Raw genomic sequence first — 17,946 nt, 5'->3', positions numbered from 1 at the left:
TGTAAAACGTTTTTGGAAATTGGCTTCAAAATGACCACCATAAGAGAAGAAAAATGCAGAATTATTCATCCAAACTCTTTGGAAACCTATTAATTTTTCCTTATTAGCTGGTTCTTGGTGTTCAACTGAGGCCTCCTGATAATTATGTAGCATTTGGGGAAGAATATACTACTCAGTAATCCAGAACTAGATGCCAAGATGGAGAAGATCTCAACTGCCACCATATATTTGCCTTTTGTGCTCAGGTAAGATGGAATAAAGGACAACCAAACACTGCAAAAGATCAACATGCTGAAGGTGATGAACTTGGCTTCATTGAAGCTATCTGGCAACTTCCTGCCATAGAAAGCCACAGTGAAGCTGACAATAGCCAGAAATCCAAGGTATCCCAGGACACAATAGAACATCCTGACTGAGCCTTCATTGCATTCCACAATGATTTCTTCAGGGAGAGAGTGCATGTCAAGATCTGGGAATGGAGGAGCAGTTGATAGCCACATGGCACAAATGCTGGCTTGAACTAGGGAGCAGGAAAGGACAATGGAGCTGGCCAGCCTTTTCCCCACCCATTTCCTCATCCTGGTTCCTGGTCTAGTAGCCATGAAAGCCAGAATGACAGTGATGGTTTTTGCCAGTATGCAAGAAACAGCCACTGAGAAGATGATGCCAAAAGCTGTTTGTCGCAAATAGCAGGTCACTGCCTGAGGCCGGCCAATGAAGAGCAGGGAGCAAAGGAAGCAGAGCAATAGGGAGATGAGGAGGCAGTAAGTGAGGCCCCGGTTGTTGGCTTTGACAATGGGTGTGTTCTGGTTCTTGATGAAAACTCCTAGCACCAAAGCTGTGATCAGAGAAAAAGAAAGAGCTAAGAAAATCAAAATGATCCCCAAGGGTTCAGCAAAAGAGAGGAAGTTTGACATCTTGGGAAGGCATTGGTCTTTGTTTCTGTTTGGATATTGATCTTCTGGGCATTTGAAACAGTCATCCATGTCTGGAAAATAGAACACATTTCCTTTCAATCCTTCAATCATGCCATCACATCTCACAAGCGCCCCATTCTCTGGTGTTTATAAACTACATTTTTGAAATGTTGCTGTTTTATAAATGAGACAATGTATAGTAAACTATTGAAAAATAATGAGTTTTAATGGATATTGGATTTTCTCCCATGAAGTTTAAGCATGGAGGCAGAGTGGCCGTTATCTTGCCACTATCATACATGCCTTGCTTTCCTCTCTCTGTGATAGCCCATAAAGAGTGTTCCTTAACTTGATCTAGCTGAAAATGTGGCAGCTCCGACTGCCAGTGCCCTCCAGCTGATCTTGACATACAAATCCTATCATTCCCAGGCACCATATATTGTGGCTGGGAAGGATGGGAGTTATAGTTCTGAAATTACTGGAGGGCCAATTTTGCCGAACCCCTGTCCTATATGAACCTGCCCATTCTCCGGGTACATCCTTGATCTTGATCTGAATCTTATTTTGTCAGGGATAGATTTCGCAGTGACCTTGGATAGGGCATTTTCTGCAGTGGCACCTAGACAGTGGAATATTCTTCCCCTAGACATATGACAGATTCCTTCTCTTTGACTGTCAATTAAAAACATTTTTGTCAGTCACTAGCATAGAGGATGTAGCTAACTTTTGTTTCCAGATTATTATTTTGTGGGCAATACAGAACAATCACTAGGTTTATGGCATGAACATCATGGACCATTGAACTGACTTACTTTTTTGAACTCAGTTGGAGTTCCCACACTCATACGGTAACTAACTTTATAAACTGAAGTGTTTTCAAAATGGAATACGTGATGCAGTTTTCTAGAGATTGGCAGGGGGAGGGGGAGGACCAATGTGTCGGGTTTCACTACTTTTTAACTAGCTATACTTGTGTACTTTTCAATCAGTATCTAGTACATAAAACATGTGAAGTTTCAAGTCACTAACTCAAACATGTCATATTTATAAGCAATATAATTTTTTAAATTATACTGGTCGAACCTTTTTTTATTTTGCTACTCAAGTTAACTTAAGCGGCACTCCCATGCCCATTTAATGAGGAAGCTACTGGGTAGTTTATTGAAGACATTGACAATTAGGCATCACTTTTGGAATCTCTGTCATTAATGTTTTTGTCATTGTCTCTGATTTGTTTTGGGGAAATTAACAAATTAACTGGCAGAGAAAGAAAACCCATGGAATATATGATAAAAAATTTAATAGCATTGTACATTATTTATCCTACCATTCCGGTCTGAAATCCTCCCATTTGGACATGGAACACAGTAGTGGCAACAAAATGGCTCCCTCTCCATCTTCTCTGTGCGATAACCTGGAAGGCATTGGTCACTACACACAGCAATGGGTACCAGCTATGGTCAAAAAGCATAAAAATTATTTGACTTCTGCCAGAAATGCTTCAGTTTCCCTGTTTACTATTTCATGACAGATGGTTCCAGACATCTCCCACTCCCTGAGGGATCCAATTTTATAAAAAAAAAACCCCAGAGATGTCTACGTTCTATACATTTGTGAGAGAAAACACATATTTAAAAATATAGTTTGCAAAGCATTATGACATTGAGCCCTTTCTCACGATCATGTGAGAGGGCCTGAGTGTGGGCGGTGAGGAAGGCAGCAGAAGCTCACTTTCCCTTCAGATAATATGGCTGCCAGGTCTCGGCTGGTCAGGGATGTGTGGATTGCATGCCCAGATGGTCAGCTGCTGCCCCAGGCAGTGAGGAGGTCTGTGGGTTGAGACGCTTTTTCCAGCAATGACTAGGAGCCTGCCTCTGTGCCAGCAAAGGGTAGGAGCAGCTGGACCTCACACACGAGCAGTTAGCCTGAGTTAAGTGAGCACTTAACTCCCTAGGCCAACTGGTGGGTTCCGTAGGTTGGTTTGCTGCTGCAACACCACTAGGAAAGACACAGTTCCCTCCCATTTTCATGGGTAGCCCAGCCTGGGCTTAGGTGCTCAAGCCTTTTCTTGGCTGCTCGTGAGGAGAGCCTTATTATCTATCTCGTGAAACGTGAAAATATGTTACCTATTAACTATATTAATTATCCATTATCTCTTGAATTATCTATATTCAGATATGGAATAACAATAATCTGTGCTCACTTTGGCACCACATATACTAAATAATCTGGGGAGATTTATCAGTAGAGAGCACAATGGAAACAAATGAAAACAGGCAAAGTTCAGATAGAATTGAAACAGAGATTTATCCCTTCATTTCTCTTGTAGTCTAACCAAAAAATTCCCTTTGCAGGTAGTTCTGAAGTTTCATTTCCTCTGGGAAAGGGCAGGGATGGTTATTATTTAAAAGAAGCAACTACAATCTAGGAAGGAAGACAAAAGGTAAACACAGGTTTTGAATAACTAGGATAAGCTATTTCAGAGAAACCAGGGGAAAATGCACAAATCTCTCTCTCTCTGTATACATGGAGGGGGGGAATAGATGGACAGAGAGCTGTGAAATATGTAAAACACATAGTGGAGGTATGTTTTTTTTTAATTTCAAGTGAATGCAGCCTACCCTTAATTTTTACTTTTAATTAATTTTTAAACGTAGTCTGGAGCTGGTATTTGCATATGAGAATTACAGGGGAAGTGATGTAACATCTGAGAATTTACCACTTGGTATTTACATTGATAAGCAATAATCAGATTGATTATAGATGCACAGGCAGGCAGGCAGGCAAATAGAGATCAGAAGATGGGAAATTTTTTTCTAGCTGTGATCGCAAAAAAACCAAAACATCATTCGTTGACTCCATTTTGTATTTGTGCCATTTGCAGCCATATTGTATTCTAATATTCCACTAGTGGCTCTGATAGTTTCCCCAGTAACCCCAACATCTGATCGGATCATTCCAATCCGATATATGTGTCTTTATATTGGATTGGAACTATTTCCGATTATATGTGATATCACCAAGTTCTTTAATGTTACAGCCACAAGCCAACAGGCTTGTGGCTGTAACATTAAAGAACTTGAACTATGTGATATCACCTATATTGTTCTGATATCCATTATTGGATATATACAATGCACAGGCCTAATACACACACAGACAGACAGAGACACAGACACAGACACAGACACACAAAATGGCTTGCAGTTTGCAAGCCCATGAATATCTTATCTCTCTGTGATTTAAGGCATTTCTTGCTTTAGGAGGTCTCATTCCCCATGCTTTCCAATGGGATAGTGTGTCTATAATTTCCAGGATATTCATGAATTTTTCAGGGAGGTTGGAATTTTTTAGTTGGTTGGGGGCGACAGTCTGGTTGAAGTCTGGAATCAATCTGTAAGAATGACATGTCTTTGTATTTCATTGTGTGGTCTGGGAGTTTAATGTCAGTCAGTGAGTGATTGAGGCCAAAGCAGGTTTTTATATTTATAGATTTATATACATAGTAGAGGGCTTGCGCTTTACAAGTTGGCTTCTGTGGGCACCTCATTGTAGTCTTTGAGTAGCTCAATGAGGACTCATGGCCCATGGTTTCCAGTGGGAGAGTTTGGTTTTATTTAGAAAGTAGCAGATATTTCTGTGAGTCTGGATTTCTTTGGTGGCCTGGGCGAGGTCTGGAACCCACATGCAAAAACAACATGTCTCTCTCTGTTGCCCCTCCCCTCCTGCCACATTTCCCCCACCGGCACGCTGTCATTTTGAAGCCCCTCGGGGCGGCAGCATTCCTCCCTGCCGCCCCATTTCCCCCGTTGGCCGGAAGTCAAGAGCGCACGTGCACCCATCGTGTGTGCGCCCTTCTGCCATGTGTGCGCACACGCACGATGGGCACACACGCGCTCACGACTTCCGGCCACTTCCAGCCGACGGGGGAAATGGGGCGGCAGGGAGGAACGCTGCCGCCCGAGGGGCTTCAAAATGACAGCGTGCCGGCAGGGGAAATGCGGCGGGAGGGGTGAGTACACCCTCCCCCGCCCTTAAAGTGCTACCCCCATTGGCACCAAAGATCTTCGTGCACATCCCTAGTTCATTGTAGTCTTTGGCCTGGTAACATGAATTGCGACTTCTCCCCCTGCTCTCTTGTCCATGTTTGGAAATTGGAGAGAGGAGCCTCTCTGCCATCACTACTTTCCAAGAAAAACTGCAGAGAGGCTGGAGATCTGGCTGTGTGGGCTTTATTCTTTCCTGAAGAGCAGTCCGCACATCAATAGTAACTGGAGCAAGGGAGGAGCTTCCTCCCTCAACTACAGTTTCAGAGGGGTGAAACTATGGTGTTGGCATTCAAATGGAGAGAGAGAGAGAGAGAGAGAGAGAGAGAGAGAGAGAGAGAGAGAGAGAGAGAGAAGTTTATTTTGATCATTGACCAGTAAAAGCATTCAATTGTTACACTGTAAGGTGAGGCCACAAAACTTATAGATAACCAAAGGTGACAAATGGCGTTTGGGTTGAAACCATGTGTCCAGTTTCTTCTTTAACTGTAGTTTCCAGGTTCGGACATTCGATTAGCAAAACTGGAGGTGAAGGGACCGCCAGTTTCATATTACTTCTGAACCCAGCCTTTGTGTAGCTTAATAGCTCTCATTGCCCATTGATTGATCTGGAAGTTTCATGTCAGTGAGTGAGTGAGGCCAAATCAGCTTTATATAATGTGTGTCTGCCCAAACCAGAAGAAATATTAGTTACTCCCCCCCAAAAAACTGGACCAACTCTCCCAATGGAAATAATGAAGAATCATACCTCATTGAGCATCGTGAAGGCTACAGTCACAGATGTCCTCTGGAAGCTGGAAAACTCTTTGCTGCATCTATAGTATAAAGGTGCTTTGGTCTCACTCACTCACTACTGACATGAAGCTCCCAGACAACAGCATAAAAGATAGAGAGTTGCCCAGGCCTCAAGAAAAAGACAAGCCCCAACCCCCAGAAAAATTCATTACCTTCCTGGAAAAACCAAGGGGAAAACTCTTCCATAGAAACCATGGGGAATGAGACCTCAATGAGCTACATGAAGAATATGGTCACAGAAGCCCCCTGGCAGATGGCATACAAGTTGCAAATATTTTTCTGTGTATATATAGCTGCTTTGCCCTCACTCACTCACTGAGGTGCCTCACATGATTAGGCTTCCGCGGCGAGAGAGGGAGAAGCCTAATCTACAGGCTTCTGCAGCGAGAGAAGGCTTAGCCCAGTCTCCCACAGACGAGTAGGCTTTATCATCATCATCATCATCATCATCATCATCATCAATAATACATTTTTATACCGTCCAACACTCACATCTCTGGGTGGTTTACAACAGAACAAAAACAAAGTAAAACATTCGTTAAGACACATTACAACAATTTAAACACGCATTACAACAATTTAAAATTTTTTAAATAATATTTTAAAAACAGCATTAAAACCATTAAAACAACATTAATTAAAAGCCTGGGTGGAGAGATGTGTTTTTAAAGACATTTAAAAAGCTGTCAGAGATGGGAAGGCTCTTATTTCACTAGGGAGCGCATTCCAAAGCCTCAGGGCAGCAGCGGAGAAGGCCTGTCCCTGAGTGGCCACCAGACGAGCCAGTGGCAGCTGCAGACGGACCTCTCCAGCAGATCTCAGTGGGCGGTGGGGTTCATGCCGAAGAAGGCGTTCTCTTAAATACCCAGGGCCCAAACTGTTTAGCCCTGGGTGGCCGGATAAGCTTGCCCATATGACTACCAGCTGCAGGGATCGTAAGCCGCCCAGCCCCCGGAAGTCCCAGAATGCACTGCGTGAGTGCATGGGGCATTCTGGGGAGACCTCAGAGGTTGGAAGGCTTATTTATTTATTTATTTAGTGCCTAAAACCTGACTGGTTTTAGCCTACCAGTCAGGGTCTCCTCGCGGGTCACCGTGTCACAGAGACGTGGTGCGGCGTCTCACAACCAAGAAAATCTGGTTAACGGAGCGCCCGGTGGTTTTTACGATGGGGGTGAACCGGATTAGGCTCCCTTAGTCCACATCTCCGCCATCATGACAATAGCCTCACTCACTCGCTGACCTTAAATTTTCAGACCAAACCAGCAAAGTTAGAAGCATCCATTTTTTGCAGGTAGGATCCAGACCTTGCCCAGAATATTAAACACACGCAACAACAACAACCCCAAACCCTGCAAAAATGAATTACTTTCCTAGAAAATGCAGAAAAGCTCTCCCATTTGAAAGCATGGGGACAGGGACCACATAGACCTAGAAAAGACTAGAGTCACAGGGAGATAAGTTAATAGGTTTGCAGATTGCAAGCCCTCACTGACTCTGACCCCTTACTGCCATGACTAGAATCACAGACATTCATGGCATGCAAACTTCAAGCCCATTTACTAGTATATATTTAATCATTATACATAAGGGAGGTGACTCAGATGCTCACTGCTACTGAATGGAATTCCTGAGGAAGGACATGTCAGTTGAATATTTCCCCATTTAGCCTTGCACCTCTGAACCTGAAATGGGATCCCACCTCATTAAATGTGCTATGCCATGTGATGTCCTCCTCATTAATGATGAATTCTCTGCCTGGTAAAGCCTGTGGATCCATCCTTCCTACTTTCACTCTTAAGAGACTTTGGTTTGGGAAAGTAACCCAGTTGATAATATCAAATCCAGCTACTAATTCACCCTTCTCATCAAAGGACACTGTGTCTCCAGCGCTATTGTTAAATGAGATGCTCTTCAAGGAAGAGAGAAGCTAAATTGAAAGAGGGAAAGGCAAATTTTAAGGAAGGAAGAAAAAAAGAAACAGCTGTGATTTTGATCCTTGCCTCCAACATTTAAAAGCAGCAGTTCACTGAAACATTTGGTTTTCTTTATCAAGAGATAGAAACATGAAATAAATCAGACCACACCAGAAGTGAGAAAATGGCTGCTCCTCGACATGTTTGACAGGACAAACATTGTGATGAATTTTTCAGTTCCCACAACAAACCATTTTTCATTGCAGCAACTGATACTTTCCCCAATTTAGGGAATTGGGTTTGCTTCTCTGCTTTTTCAATGTAACCATTTATTAGCCAGCTATATGTTCATATTCCATATTCCTATGTTCATGATCCGGCCGCCCAGGGCTCCCTCCCCACTCATGTGCGGGAAGAGTGGGCTTAACCCGCTCTCCCCATGCACCCAGAAAACCCGGGTCTCACTGATTGTGAGACCTGGTTCACTGGCTATCTGTTTTGTACTGCTTTGCAACCATTATACTTAATCTGAAAAGATGAATGATCTGTGATAGAGGCAATTAAACTTTACAGGTTTGCATAAATCTTTGATTTGTGAGTGCCACTATCACCTGCCACCCTCACCAAATCCTTTGCAGCGAACACTTATTGAGACTCAACACACAATAACACTAACCCAGGTTAGTGGTGGACTAACCTTGGTTACCCTGTTTCCCCGAAAGTAAGACCTACCCCGAAAGTAAGACCTAGCAGTAATTTCTGATGTACTGCTAATTGCCCTAGTGCATTTTTGGGGGCTAAAATTAATATAACACACTGTCTTATTTTCGGGGAAACACGGTAGCTGGTCGTGAAAATGAGGGGTAAACTCCCAAACCCAGACTAGTCAAAGGCCATTAACCCTAAAAATAAACCCAGGTCTTAACCAAGGTTAGTGCCCAGCAGGGCACGCAGAACCTGGGTTTTGTGAGTATGTGTCTATTTCCTGAGCCGTCCTCAGGTTCTGGCAGCTGTCTGCCATGTTTTCCAGAGAGGCCTGTGGCTGCCGGGGCTGAGAGCAGGGAATGTGCTGCTCTGCACAGCCCCTCTCTATGATCTTGTACTGGCATGAATGGCACTTGCCCCCACTCCTGCCCCTGCACAGTGTGGCTGTGACAGTGTGAGGTTTTCCCCTTCTCCTGCCAGTGTGGTGCATAGCAGGAAGCTTTCCCTAAATCCCACATTAACGTCCATGAGCCACCACGGCCACTGCTGTGATCATGTGTGTGGGAGTTTTGCAGAGCCAGATGGAGGCTCTGCTCATGCCAGTGCTCTAGAAAGGATTAGGCTGCTGTCTAGCCCCATATGATCATGTGCTGAGGATCATTGTCAGCTATTGTAGATTTCAAACTATTGCAAAGATGTTATACTTTTTTCATTATAAGCCCTACAGCTGACTTGAAAACTTGAGCTCTCGTTTCTGATTCGCACTAAACTCAGTTTCTGTTCAACTCACATTTCTTCATTGATCATTAATATCCAGTGATTAGGATCATCATCCTCATCATCACCATCCTTTATTACAGTCATAGACCAGCATAAAAATACATGTTAGAGAATACGAGTAAAAGTGGAAATGGAAGGTAGTTAAATATGTGATGTTGTATATTTAACATTAGAAGAACTAATAGTACTTAGAATATATGAGGGTGTTAAAAATGTGAATGCTAAAAGAGCTAAAAGTACTAAAATACTAAAAATGTAAATGCATATTATAATAATACTATTACTATGTTTAAAAGTCATAAAAATGCACAAAAGACATTAGAAGTGGACATAAAATAGTAGAGTTTAAAAAACGTAATATAATAGAGCTGCTGAGATCAGTTTGGATCTCAATGTCTGTAATGCGCTGCTTGATGGTTGCTTTTGCCTGATCATAGCCCATGCTGAGCAGGGTCAGGGTGGAGAGGCCCAGTGTAGCCATTTTAGCCTCAATTGTCTGTATCCAGCTAGAATGGAAGTCGTCCTGTAGGATTAAGGGGGCAAGGCCAATTGGTATTAGGAACATAGGAAGCTGCCATATAGCAAGTCAGACCTTTGGTCCATCTAGCTCATTATTGTCTACACAGACTGTCACCAGCTTCTCCAAGGCTGCAGGCAGGAATCTCTCTCAACCTTCTCTTGGAGAAGCCAGGGACGGAACCTGGAACATTTTGCATGCAAGCATGCAGATGCTCTTCCCAAAGTTTTACACTGTTCAAACATGTAGTCTCCCATTCATATGCAACCAGAGTGGACTCTGCTTAGCAAAAGGGGCAATCCATGCTTGCTAACACATGACCAGCTTTCCTCCCTGTTGAATGGATCTTTATGTAATGTGTAACCATTCAGTTGATATACAAAAACAAATATGTTTTAATATGGAAAGTAACCAATGAAGTTATTTCTGTTAGCATATCTGCTCGCTTTGGCATTTTGTAGTGCTTCAATGCCCTTCCTAAACTCAAGCCTCGGCCATTTTCTGTCCCTATGATTTCTTGGAAGAGAAACATTGGATGAATTCCAGGTAAATGATCATTCTGACACGGGCTTTTCCTAAAAAGTCAGTAATCAAGTACATTTGCAAAAGACTTGTGACAAACCCAAGAAAATGCCCTCACTGATTGCATTATGGCATAAGTAGGTGAAATACAGAACAGACCTGCCTGAACACTGCATGAAGGAACAAAAGAGAAATGAATGCTAGCCTGTTTCAATCTAGCCCTGCTGCTGGAGCTTTTGCTCCTGCAACTGCCACCACATGCTTTCTTGCCAATCATCCTTTTGTTTAGTTGGAGATCTGCATTTCATCACAGCCACCTAGCCTGGTGCATGTGCCATCGGACCTTGCACCCCGTGCTGTCTGGAGCATGAGCTTGCTCTGTGGTTGAGGTCTCTAGAAAGGAGAATTCCCTACAGCTAGATTCAGGTACTTATGAAGAATGCCTTTCTCTTTCTCTTTCCTTTCAATATTTCTCTATCCCCCTTCCGATTATAGTAATTTGGTAATGTTCCCAACCAATCACGTTTTTCATTCCCTGTACCCCTATTACCCATCAATAAAACAACTCTTGTTTTCAAAGTCATGTCTCCATCCCCTTTCTTCCCCCTATCCAGTATGTCCACATCATGGCCGCATCTCTCACACAGCTTGTGAAGCATGTTTAATTACTGTTCATGGGCCTGCACCATTTGATGTTAATTTTCCCCACTCAAGCCAAAACCTAGTCATGGAGGGTGGTAGCTTATGCTTCATGCAGGCCTTGTAACAATTTACATATAAGCTGTAACATGATTATTATGGCTTGATTCCTAGGGATGTTTCTGGATTCCTCTCTTGCAAAATGAGACTTGAGGGATCAAAGCTTACACTTTTTGGCTCTCTGAATATTGCTTCAATGGGGTGGAAACCAGAGTAGGTTTTCACCTTCCCATTCATCTCTGGTAAAATCAGAATCAGAGCATTCAAGCTAGCTGCTCCTTTCCAAGGAAGCATTACACACTCTAATGCTATGTGGTTATGTCAGTTTTTTAATTTCATGTTCTTCCTGAATTTTCAGTTTATATTTATATTTATTGTTAGCAATTCCTAGTTAAGTCTTTGATTGGTTCTGTATGTGACTGGTGTTTTATTGTTTTCTAGCAACTGTTAAGCTTCGGTAGGATTTTTATTTATTCTACTATTTCTAGGTGATTTGTAAGCTGACCATGGGTAGTAAATAAAATCTCTATCTATTCATCTCTGGTAAAATCAGAATCAGAGCAGTCAAACTAGCTGCTCCTTTCCAAGGATGTATTACACACCCTCTGGAGAAGAGTCAGTGATTTCGGAAGTAACAGTTTAATTTATCCTTCCAAGCATCCCTCGGCACCATAAATTGCAGAAGATGCCCTAGAAGGTGCCACAATACAGCAATACCTAAATCAACATTCCTAAAGGTTCCAGCAGAAGGGAAAGCATGTTGGACACTTTGATTGGTGCTGTACAGTGGGGTCTTCAAATGGTAGGGGAGATAATGTATCTGAAAACAGGCAAGTTGGAAATTTTCTATAGAGAACCCTCTGTGCAGATATCTTTTCATTGGTGCTCTCCTCAATTTGAGGGTCACCATATCCAGTAATATGCTGGTTTTAATCTTTAAACCCCTAAACAGGCAGGGACTAGACTATCTAAAGGACTACCTTCTCCCATAAAAAGATCTGCCCAGAATTTGAGTTCTAATGTCAAGCATAATTGAGTGTCCCTGATATGTGAGGTTAGGTGGAGGTAAACTAGGAAAAGGCCTTTTAATTGGTTGTATCAAAAAATGCTTTTAACATTCAGAAGACTAGTTATTCTCCAAGGCTTGTAAGGAGAGGAGAGCTGGTCTTGTGGTAGCAAGTATGACTTGTCCCCTTAGCTAAGCAGGGTCCACCCTGGTTGCATATGAATGGGAGACTTGATGTGTGAGCATTGTAAGATATTCCCCTCAGGGGATGGAGCCGCTCTGGGAAGAGCAGAAGGTTTCAAGTTCCCTCTCTGGCTTCTCCAAGAGAGGGTTGAGAGAGATTCCTGCCTTCAACCTTGGAGAAGCTGCTGCCAGTCTGTGTAGACAATACTGAGCTAGATGAACCAATGGTCTGACTCAGTATATGGCAGCTTCCTATGTTCCTATGATGTTTAGCATCTTTTAATGAATTTTATTTATATTGCTTTTATCTTGACTGGATCTTATTACTCATTGTCAATGGTTGAATATGTAAAATACACTATTTATTGTGTTCCTTGCTTCATATATTTTATGCTTCATATAGGTTTGTTTTATTATTTTAAATCTTGCAAGCTGATTCCCCCCTTAAAAATGGTTTTGAAACCATTGAGATAAAGAAAATGAAAACCACATGACAGACAAGAATGGACAGGGCTGCTGCTCTGTATGTGAAATATTATTTACCAAGACAGTGGATTTGAAGTGTATCTCTCTGTCCTCTATTTTTTGGAGTTTGGTCCTGAATAAATAAACTTTATGTAAGGCATTATGAACTGCAGTGCAGATGCTGTTGTTGTGAAGATAGCTTTGTCATTTAAGCTCTTTCGTCTTGTTTCTGCTGAACATGATAGCTCTCTATGTCCCTTATTTTCCCCTTGATTTATCAACTTTTGCAATATTCAGTAGTTGAGTGAATGGTATGTTAGCTGATTTTATGATCAACTGATAAAATATATCAGTTTGCTTCCATTGTACTGTATGTCTTTGGCCCTCCAACATTTCCAGTGAAGCCCAGGAAGGAAACATATGTCATTTATTCCTATGCCAATTTACCCAACTACTTCATAAGAAGATTATGCATATGGAATACTTTGACATTTGAATGCCTTGGGAGCACTCTGCAAGTGGAGAAAGAAGTTATCTCAGCCTAGGATTTTTTTAAGGCAAGGCAATTGTTATGTGCAGATATGGGACTGTCATGCATTCCATGAATCATATACTACTACACATTTGACTAGACATAACCAGAGAGCTGCTTTGGATGAGAAATATTACCTGCCAAGGTTGGAGACTCGGAAGATCCAGTCTGCCATTGCCCATGATTGATCTGAGTTTGGGCCTGGATGAAATCACCTCATGTAAAGCATGGGCTATGGCATGGACTGCATTGTAGATGCTGTAGCTTTGGCCAGTCATGCCCATTTCAAAAAGAACCCCAGGCAGGCTCTCCAGCTTCTCTTGGCCACTGCAAAGCTCTTGGCCCTCAGTGACCACATCACTATCAGAAAATAAGCAGCGGAATGCCTGTTCCCAGAAGATCCTGAGAAATCCATCTCCATTTGAAGAGTTAGGATCTATGCTCTCCAGGAATGTTGGAAAGCCCAGCACTTCCGTGAAGTGAATTGCAAAAGACAATGCACCATGGAAGACTTGTACATCAAAAGAGCTTTGCATGTTATCAGAGGAGAATTCCCATTGGGCCGTCATGATCCACAATTTACCTATAGAAGTCAGTGGAACATCTTCTAATACTGTGTATATATACAAAAACCATTTCACAGCGGCTGTGGTCAGAGGTTCTGCATTGATAAGAAATATTTTGACTTTGGCATTCATTAGTGAAATGGCAGTGGCCAGAATCGGTTCTTCAGATTCTAAGTTCTGAAATGATTGGACTGCTTCTATAATCTGAGATGCACATGGTAATTTTGCAATGTGGGCAGTACAGATTCCACGTTCAGAAAGCTTTGGTACCAAGGTTTTCAGAAATATTTCTCCATTGTCATCATCCAACGTGATTATCCCAACCCACGTCCATTGGAAATGTTGAAGTAGCTGGACAATCCCTCTGTACTGATGTTGTTCATTGGGGACCATTCGATAGAAATAAGGGAGATGGTTTTTAACTCCCACCAGTGGAGCTAATACACAATAGGCAATCTATTTTTATTTTTTTAAAAAGCCCAGTTTCAAACAATTAAACTGTGAAACAAATACTGAAGTGAAAGTATTTCTAGCTGTTTTTACAGAAGAGAAATCCAAAAGAATATATTTACATATGTGCTTGTGTTAGGGATATTAGAATTGAAGGCATTAGATCTTCAATATTTTTCTTAGAATCAAAGAGTTGGATGGAGAATTATAGGCCATCAAATACAACAACAGGATAGGTGAGGACATTTCAGAGCTACAGATTCCTGAACAGATGACTCCCCAGCCTATGCTTAAAGAATTCTAGTGGTTAGGGGATTCCACCACGTTCCTATGTCATGGGTGATATGTGCTTACGAATGGGTACCAAATTCTGAAATGAACTCTGCTCTTTTAGAACTGCACATCGTACTCCAGATATGGTTGGGCTAGTGAGCAATGAAGACAGTCTACTAGTTGTGGTAGCTTGTCAACTCCAGTTGTATTAATACAACCTTAAAATGTTTTACCCTTCCCCACCCCAGCTGTAATACACTGTCAGCTGGCACATGAATTTGGATGGAATTGTGCAACTGTTTCCAGCAGCTGGAATATGTCCTGGAAAAACAAGCAAGGTTTGTATCTTTTGCATCAGTTACACATCTATGAGGTCTTATGCACAACTGAAAACTGGGTAGTACAAGTGTCCTACCCAGGTTTGGGAGCTGTGTGTGCTCCAAAATTTTCGGTTGTGTGGGTGCAAACAACTAAGTTGGAGTAGGGAGAAGTGATTGTGTGGAAGCAAGGTAGGAGGAAAAATTGGGTAGGATTTCCTCCTACCTTGATTCCACACAATCACTTCTTCCTCCTCCCCACTAGTTGTTTGCACCCACACAACCAAAAATTGGTAGCACACACAGCTCCCACAACTTAGTAGTACACTTGTCCTACACTGTTTTCAGTTGTGTGAATGACCTCTATGTCATGCTCACTCTCTCTTTCAAAAAAAAAAAAAGAAAGAAAGAAAAGAAAGAAAGAAAGAAAAGAAAAAAAGGAATGCATAATGAGCAAGTGTCACCTCTCATCTGAGATGAAAAAGCTTTGTGGCCCACACACTCATTTTACCTGTGGAATCCTGTAAATGCTTAAGAGAGTTGCCATTTGGAGAGAGATTTCTGAGTCAAGTCCCCCGATGACAGCTACCAAATTATTTTGCTTGTCACATTTAAAATTGGGAACAATTTTTTCTGAACTGGAAAGCAATTTCAGGGTGTTCTGATGAATCATCCGTGCATTTGTGTAACTATCATAGATGTAGAATCCCAGGCTGATATTTGGTAGGAACTTGGGGTTCTCATTGAGCTCCTTTAAAGCAAATATTAAGGAGAGGACATGCTGGTAGTTTTTTGGGTATGTACTAGAAGTAAAGTTAGAAAACATATAAGACTGATATTAAACACTTAAATTTATTTTCATCATGCAGTTGTATACATTGTAAGAGCAATCAATATTTTTGTGCTTTGAAGCAAAAAATTAAAAAAAAAAAACACTCCTTCATGCCCATTCTTCTGGGACTCCATCTCTCATGCACTTCATCCATGACCCCTTGTAATTTTGTCTAAAAATAATACCGATATTAGGGTATCAAAAACCCCTATTGCAGTTCATGTTAATTGAAAGGATTATGCATTTACAGGGCTAGTGGTCAATGAGATCCCACAAAATGGTACTATCATACTGCAAGCACATGTTATATCCAGAGATGGTTACACAAGAACCTCTCTCTCTCTCTCCCTCCCCTGCCCCCACACCACCTCTCTAACACACAGACACAACTATTTACCACTGGTGCTTGCTGGTTCCTGGGTTGCTGAGGAGAACAGTACATAGATTCCTCCTTGAAATCACACTCATCTTATTACCATGGGTTTCGTTTACAACAGAAATCAAGTGTATATTATTGTCAAATTAACCAGACATAGATGATAGTCAAACAGAACAGTATCACTCTATTATTTAAAATAAAACCAGATAATCAAAAGATATATCAAGGAAGATGTGGCACTGTGTCTGTGCCTAACACAGTAAAAGCAATGGTGTCTGAGGATCAGTGAAGCTCAGAAGTTATGTGGAACCTGACAAACATTGCCAGAGGAACAGGAAAGGGCATGTAATAGAAGAGATGAAGATGATCTAGTAAGGAAACAGTGCAATGCATGAAAGAACAAATATCCTATGACAGAGAAAGAAGAACATAGTATAGCTAAGAGGGAACCCAACAAAATGAAGATAACAGCAGGTACATAATTTATAGAAGTGCATGTGCAGTTTCCAAAATGTTTGCTACAAAGTCTTAACTAATATTTAGGGGGAAAGGTACTATGTGGATAGTTTCCTGAAGTGCTTTTATGACATATGTGCAGTGGATAAGATCTGGCTTGGTGTATGGTATGAAGCAAGAAGAAATGATTTTCTTACAGAAGTTCATTGATAAATGTTGTTTTGGGGTGTTCACTGAAGGATATTTCATCAACCATGTAACCATATTGAGTAGCAATTGCTCCAATGATTAGGTCCCCTGCCTGATAATACTTGTGTGCAAGTTGGAATGGATCAGTTATGGTACATGCAACACTTTGTGCTTTGCTGTCATTTTCAGGATTCCGCAGCCAAATAATGAGCAGAAGCAACATTGCTATCATCTTGGGAAGATGTTGACACATCTAGTTTCTGTCCAGTTTCAGTCAGTCAGCCAGAAGCAGTTGCTACCCATGCGTTCAATAAATGGAAACTGTCACAAAGAGCAGACTGGTGCAGTCCTGCCTGTTCACAGTCACTCATCCCCAGCTCTGAATCGCACGGGAATATTTTCAATAAGCTTTTGATCTTTTTTCTTCATGGTGTTTATGGCCTTTGAAATCTTTGTGGGATTGGTCAAAGCTCAGGATGATTCATTCTAATTTGACATAATTATATCATTCAAAGTTATCACCCCAGAGTATAGAGACGGGAGAGATACCACTTACAGGAGACAAGTGGAAGAAAGAAGTCATTTAGATTTCATCATGAATTAGGGAAACACAATGGAAGAGAAACAGCAGCAGGACTGTAAGACCATGGGATGGAAACATAGTCAAGCTTGGAGAAGCCGCTGCCAGTCTGTGTAAACAATACTGAGCTAGATGGGCCAATGGTCTGACTCAGTATATGGCAGCTTCCTATGTTCCTAACTGACAAACTTGGGATAGAAGTGGGAGTGGTATTACTCAGAGGCGTAACTAGGGAAAATGGCGCCTAGGGCAAGCACTGTAATTGCGTCCCCCTGCGCCCCTACCCGTCCAAACATCTGACATGCATCTTTCAGAAAAGAACTTGTCTTTTACCATAATATTAGCTCACACTGCCAAAACATTTAAAACTAGCTTTCATTTCTGAACAATGATGCATTTCCCCATAGAAACCTCAAATATACACTTGCATAGGTGAAAAATCAAGAGAAAATCAAGTTGAAAGCCTTGCCAGTACAAATGAACTAAAAAGAATGGAGGGAGTTTTCTACTGCTTCTGAAGCTCTGCAGAAGCGGTTTCCCACCCCTGAATCTGCTATTGCACTACAACTCCCATCATCCGCTGTCTTTTGCCATTGTGTCTGGGGATAATGGGAGTTGTGGTCCAACAACATCTGGGGAACAAAGTTTGAGGACCCCAGGTCTAGACTATCAGGAAGCTCTACGCGAGTTTCTCAATCTTTAAAAAGATTTAATTTAATGTAATTCAATTTATACTTTAAAAAAAATCAAAACCACCACCCCTGCGGCAATTATTTATTAATAATTTACTCAGAAAACTAGGTCTTAAAACTAGGGGTGTGC

The 17,946-nt window shown here is 41.7% G+C and overlaps 1 protein-coding gene across 1 annotated transcript; it reads right to left on the bottom strand.

The window, feature by feature from the left end:
- Positions 1-89: 89 nt before the first annotated feature.
- Positions 90-16,776, bottom strand: LOC128331030 (vomeronasal type-2 receptor 26-like). The gene is made up of 7 exons (XM_053264395.1): positions 16,553-16,776; positions 15,200-15,491; positions 13,220-14,104; positions 9,586-9,681; positions 7,460-7,687; positions 2,245-2,371; positions 90-988 (listed from the first exon to the last, which is right to left on the bottom strand). Exons 1-7 carry the CDS (start codon positions 16,774-16,776, stop codon positions 90-92), a joined length of 2,751 nt encoding a protein of 916 aa, XP_053120370.1.
- Between the last annotated feature and the right edge of the window lie 1,170 nt (positions 16,777-17,946).

The sequence above is a fragment of the Hemicordylus capensis genome, chromosome 6 (genome assembly GCF_027244095.1).
Source record: "Hemicordylus capensis ecotype Gifberg chromosome 6, rHemCap1.1.pri, whole genome shotgun sequence".
Taxonomy (NCBI): Eukaryota; Metazoa; Chordata; class Lepidosauria; order Squamata; family Cordylidae; genus Hemicordylus; species Hemicordylus capensis.
Note: the sequence above shows the minus strand (reverse complement) of the source record. Positions and strands in the feature narration are given on the sequence as shown.

Bases quoted from the DNA above. Each gene is read 5' to 3' on its own strand.
- LOC128331030 (XM_053264395.1), bottom strand. From the start codon at position 16,776: ATGATAGCAATGTTGCTTCTGCTCATTATTTGGCTGCGGAATCCTGAA. The intron at 15,492-16,552 runs GTAAGAAAATCA...CTTTACTTCTAG, and splicing joins ACATTTATCAATGAACTTCT to TACATACCCAAAAAACTACC. The intron at 14,105-15,199 runs GTAAAATGAGTG...AAATAAAAATAG, and splicing joins GCATTTACAGGATTCCACAG to ATTGCCTATTGTGTATTAGC.